Below are 6102 nucleotides of genomic sequence, written 5' to 3'. Positions count from 1 at the left end.
TGTTTAGCTTAAGTATTATGAGATGTATGAAACTTGATGTGTGAATTCGTTACTTAGGAAGACACATGGACTGTGGAGTTTAAATTTTACATCAAAAACATTTGTTACAGTGTGGTAAAAGTGAAATCTGGTTATAATTAAAAGGGGGAGGGGGGGTTGAAATCAACACAATTTGCCCTCCCTCCTGCTAGAACTCCGACGCTACCACCCTTGGAAGCTTAGAAGTTGTGTAAGAAACCTCCTCAAAGTTTGATCAGATTAAAACAAAAATGAAAGCTGCTCATGATCGTCAAAAGTCATATGCTAATAAGAGACGACGACCGATTGAGTTTAACGTTGGTGACAGTGTGATGCTTAATCTTGTCGTGAAAGGGAATTATTCATTTCAGGAAAAGATGAAGTTGAGTCCAAGGTACATTAGACCGTTTAAGATCATAGATCGTATAGATGAAGTTGCTTACAAGCTCTGATTTACCTGCTGAAGTTGATGAACAGCTAAACTATGTTGAACAACCCATAGAAATAGTTGACAGAAAGAAAAAGAAGCTTTGTCGTAAAGTCATTTCTTTAGTCAAGGTGATATGGAAGCATCATAAGGGATCATATGCTAATTGGGAAGCCGAAATTGAAATGATGAAGTTCTACCCGTAGTATTTAGGGATAGTTAGGTTTCGGGGACGAAACTTATTTTAACGAGTGTAGACTAGCAACATACGTTTTTTTGAAAATAATAAATAAAGAAATTTTATTATTTAATTATGTGTTATTATGTGTTAGCGATTAAATAAAATAATATAACAAATTGGTAGGATTAAATAGAAGATGGATCTAGAGTTAATTATGGACTTGTGTGCAAATGGGCTTAAGGTCCATGGGCTTAAGGTATAAATATGTTTAAACCCTTAAACCCTAGCCACTTTCCATATTCACCAATACACACTCAGAACACACACTCCTCAAATCCAAGAAATTCAAGAACAAGCCCTACACGTTTCAAGAACAAGAAAAACCCTCAAGATCCATATCGATTCAAGGTACGTTTTAGGATATAAATAAAGCTCGTTTGCATCGTCCGGCTTGTTTAATATTTGTAGTTCTAGCAAAAAAAACGGGTTCTTTTATAAACCTGGAGAACGGTTTGAACTTGGATCTAACCAAGATAGATCCATGGTTTACAATAATAATAAGAAGAAGAAGGTTAACGTAATAAAAATAATGTAATGTAATAATAAAATTAATGGAAATTGGACTAGTAGGAGGGAACTATGGAGCTGCAGTAGCAAAGTGTCACAGCCTCGACCCCTATACCCCGAGAAGGGAGCCGTGAACGTTGAGTGGTGGTATCGATGTTTATTAAAATAATTTGCAGCGGAATATTTCATCAGAACCGTAGTTAGGAAAATTAATTAGAGTTATAAAAACACCATAATTCTTATTTCATAAACTGGGATAAAAACCCATTTTTATACAAACAAAAGTTTTATAGGGATAAACCCTAAGTTACAAAACACGTTTCTTTATTCTGGCGACAATCAACTTATTTAAGCTGGAAGCCCGCAGGCATCATTCCTTTGTCTCTAACAAGTCACCTGAAACATGTTTAAAAATATTTGATCAGTAGGAAATACTGGTGAGTACATTCATTTATAAATGACACATTTTACAGTTACAGCATTAAGATGTTTTTACATCTGCCTGCTTACAAATTACCGAAAGGTACTTGTCACTCGACCGTATTTGTGATTGTGGTCATATTACTTATTGGCTAACACTTGTCCAATAAGTAACATGTAATAGCCCAGTAGGCAAGCCTTGTATACAAAACCCCACAATACCAGTAGTAACCATCCCGTAAGTCTACAGAGACTTAATCACTGTAATGTAGTTTAAATCCTTTGAAAATATTTAAACTATTCGTCATGAGTTTGATGGTTTTGGAAAAGCATCATGACAGTGTTGGAAAATCAATTGTTTCACGCAAATGTGAGTTATGCAAAAATTTCGAATGTCTCACCTTGTAAGTTTATATTTAACAAGCCTTCTGGTGTTAAGCACCTAGATTAAACACAATGTAGTATATTTCTATTAGTATAAACCCATAATCATAACGATAATCACGAGACATGAAACTTTACACGATAGCACAATGTCATACCTTGGTTAGGTAGAGCTTTTGGATTCGTGTTATAAAAGTTCCTTTCAATCGGGGAGGTACCGTTACAATTACTTGGTATAATACTAGCCTTATATATGCAAAGTGCGCCATCAAAGCGCCACATTGCGCCCATCACACTTCGCCCCGTGCCCAAGCCCGTGCGCGTCGGGTGCTTCGCACCCTCCGCTAGGACTACTGGGTGTGATTTGGCACATAAGAATATTATCATGTGAACTCTCTTCCTTATAAAGAGCTTACAAGTTTTGTAATCTAGCGATGTGGACAAGAGTTAGAAATCCTATTTATACCATGGTGGAAGCCTTCCATTTTCTTCCCTCCACCAATGTGGGATGGAATTTTCCTTTACATTTTCCATTCTTCCTTTTACTTCTTCTCTTTTCTTTCTCATTTCGTCATTTCTTTCTTTGATTAGTTTAATCTTTATTATGGTTTGTTATACAAAGTCAGTTCATAAATAAGCTAAATGGATCTTTAATAATCAAGATATGTTAATTGGGTGGTTAACAAATTGGGTTTTTTAAACCCGGAACCAGGTAGGAACCGGTTTTTTAAGAACCGGGTACAAAATGGAATCGGTTCCTGTTAGGAACCGGGTAGGAACTGGACCCGACCCAACCCGACCCGGTAGGCAAATATCAAGAACCAGTGGAACCAGGTAGGGTAGGAACCGGGTCCGGTTTATACCCGAAAACCGGTTCTAGCGGGTTTTCCTTGTTTAAATGATTTTTGACTGTTGGAAACCGGTTCCAACGGCTATATTACCGTTTTTAGACCGTTGGAACCGGTTTTGAATGTTTATACCCACCCCTACTTACTATATATAGACATACTAGGTTTAGAACTTGTTAACCAACTCCCCTACCTTGTTAAACTATTCAATTCTTGTTAAACCACTTACCATTACCAGTGGCAACCAACGACGAAGTTGTTATGGTTATCGACACCCCGAGATGCCCCGAGGTTTGGGTTCACAATGACCTGTGTGTCATGACCGACACACACAAGAGATGGCGCGATGCAAATACTGCGGAAAGATTTTGAAGGCGGCATCGAATTTCACCCTTCGAAAGCATAACAATAAGTATTGCAAGGAAAAAAAAAGCATTTGGATGCCAAAAAAGGAGAAGTCGAGGAGTCGTCCGGCTCTACAAGTCAAGCGGCGGAATGCCAAAAAAGGAGAAGTCGAGGAGTCGTCCGGCTCTACAAGTCAAGCCCCCGCCGCTGGTAACAAAGCTTGATGGTCGTAGATGGCGGAACGAAAACAACGAACAATGTTTGTTCTTTTTAGTTTTTTATTTAATAATGTTTGTAATTAATCGTTTTGCAATAATGTTCGTTGTGTAATGTTCTATAATTATATATATTTATGTTTAAAAGTTTGTTTAAGTGTTTAAGACAAGTTTTTTATTTAACACAAACAAATAACACTTTAAAAAACTTGTTACATTAATTAATTGATTCGTGTTACATAATACATAAATGATTAGAACAAACACAAAAATGATTAGAACAAATACAAAAAATACAAATTAAAATTAGTCGAGTTCTACGACTTCGTCTTCTTCACCCGAAGATTCTTCTTCCATCTCTTGAATTGGACGTTCAAGTGGTATTTCTTCTTCAAAGTTTGCCTTGTCTTGTATACGATCCACCGCGTCCAAATGATCCTTTAGGCAAATACACATCTTTAAGGACTCGGGAGTGAGTTTGGTTCTTCGCATCGATAATATCCTTCCACTAAGTGGAAAAACCGATTCCGAAGCAACCGTTGAAGCTTGGATGCTTAGCAAGTCACGAGACATGGCGGAAAGAATAGGAAATTCGTTTTGCTTTCCTTTCCACCATGCCAAAATGTCAAGGTTGCGAACGTCCTCGACCGTTGCACCTTCTCCATAGTTTGCTCCATTATATCGGCCACGTTCACTAGTTGATGTGTTACCCCTTTGCCGCTTAGCCGCCGACTCACGAACCGCATTCATCATGTTTATAAGCTTGTCCTTGCATGGCTTACTTGATGTTGCTTGCCTCACAAAAGTCTACTTTGAGCTTGGACCATAAATTTTGATGTAATGGTCATAGATTTCTTGAAGGGATTTTTGTTGAAAGAATTCTTTGCTTCCGTCGACGCCATCGGATCGATCTCGTGCGCACCCATGTTGTCATATATTTCCTCGATCAACGCCTCAACCCCGACAACATTATGTAGGGGTTTAAAGTGGCGGCACAATTAAACACGGGTGGTATTCCTTCAAAATATTTTAGGAACTTCTTCTTCATTGGGTCAACAATGTGCTCGAAAAGGTCATTTTTGTTTTCAAAGTCTTTGAAATTCAAGGAGATGTTGTATAATTCTTGTAAAACCCAACAACTAGTAGGATAGTAAACCCCCGACAATTTAGTTGTTGCGGTTTTAAAAACATCAAGAGACTCCAAGAAGTAACCGATATTATCCCAAGCACCGTTTGGAAACATATCGGCTTCGCAACGATCCACAAGCGTTCTATGAAACGCTTGTATAATTTGTTTTTGGGAAAAAGCACAAGAGAGCATATTACAATTCGAGTTCCAACGGGTTGGAACGTCCCAATTCGGCCCCAAATATTTTCTATCCACCGACTTGCAATAGTTTTTGTATTCAAGATGTCTTCTTTTTCCACTTTTGAAAATATCTTGTAACATCAACCTAAATAATCTCAAACCGCCCTCCATGGTTTCGTTGTCAAGACCATCTTGAACAACCAAATTGATAATGTGGGCAACACATCGAGTATGAAAAAACTTTCCGTAGCAAAGTGGTGTATATTTTATATATAACTTGTCTACCGCTTTTGTATTGTTAGATGCGTTATCAAACGACATTGAAAATTTTTTTTTCCTCAAGTTAAAAGTGGTTATTACCTCATCCAAAATTTCAAACAATATTTCGGCGGTATGTGGAAACGGAAAGTTTTCAAACGCGATGGCGCGTTTCATCATTTGCCAAGATACCGGATCGATCCAATGCGCAGTCACACAAAGGTATGATTCCGGTAACCCATGGGGTGCCGACCAAACATCGCTAGTTAAGTTGACACCCGTTTGTAAAGTGTCAAAAAAATCAATCAAATCTTTTTTGGCACATTCCCACAAATTTAGACAATGACGTCGAAGAGTGGTACGACTTACATTGGTGTAGCGCGGTTGAAGAGTCTCTCTAATCAAGGCCGTCAATTGAGGGTTGTCGAAGTGGTTAAACGGAAAACCTTGTTGAATCACGAACTTCGCCATCCTATCGTGAACCGCTTTCACGTTGTAACGAAATATTGCCCCATCTTTACCCAATTCGGCTTGGACCGTGGCGGGAACTTCTTTCAACGCCTTGCAAAATTTCTTCTCGATGTGCTTCTTTAAAGTAGAGTTTGAATCATGCTTTAAAGAAGTGCCACACAATTTACAACGAGCCTTAATGTCTCCATTAAGCAACTCAACCAAATCCCAATTCCGCCATACTTCTTCGTTGCGGTTATGAGTGAGGATCTTTGCAACTCAGGCGTCATCTTCGGCACGAACCGGGTCAATAAAAACGGAGTCGGTAGCCGCCGCTTTCTTTTGCCCTTATTTTGACTTGCCATAACAACTAGTTATCGAGTGGTGGTGGAATGGAAGTGAAAAAAATTGGAGTGTAAAGTGTAAACCGATAAGTTTTCTTGATGTTTTTGAGTTGGAGTGGTAAAACAAGTGATCATCCAACCCTTTATATAGTTTTCTAGCTCAAAAACCAGTTCCAACGGCTATATTACCGTTGGAACCGGTTACAACGGCTTTTTTTAGGAAAAAACCCGGCGGAACCGGTTATTTCGGGTAGAAACCGAAATCGGGTTGGAACCGGTTCCGGGTAGGAACCGATTTTTTGTCAAATACATGGGTCCGGGTAGGGTTATCCGGGT

At 38.7% G+C, this 6102-nt stretch overlaps 1 protein-coding gene across 1 annotated transcript; it reads left to right on the top strand.

Annotated features, from left to right (window-relative positions):
* Window positions 1-269: 269 nt before the first annotated feature.
* LOC143590944 (uncharacterized) lies at window positions 270-651 on the top strand. Its single transcript, XM_077071278.1, has 2 exons — window positions 270-412; window positions 465-651. The coding sequence occupies exons 1-2, from the start codon at window positions 270-272 to the stop codon at window positions 649-651; spliced, it is 330 nt and encodes a 109-aa protein (XP_076927393.1).
* Window positions 652-6102: the final 5451 nt, after the last annotated feature.

The sequence above is a fragment of the Bidens hawaiensis genome, unplaced genomic scaffold (genome assembly GCF_021521415.1).
Source record: "Bidens hawaiensis isolate Kalapana, Puna unplaced genomic scaffold, B.hawaiensis_p1.1 tig00039075_1, whole genome shotgun sequence".
Classification (NCBI taxonomy): Eukaryota; Viridiplantae; Streptophyta; class Magnoliopsida; order Asterales; family Asteraceae; genus Bidens; species Bidens hawaiensis.
The sequence above is the reverse complement of the archived record's forward strand: the minus strand, read 5'-3'. Positions and strand labels throughout refer to the sequence as shown.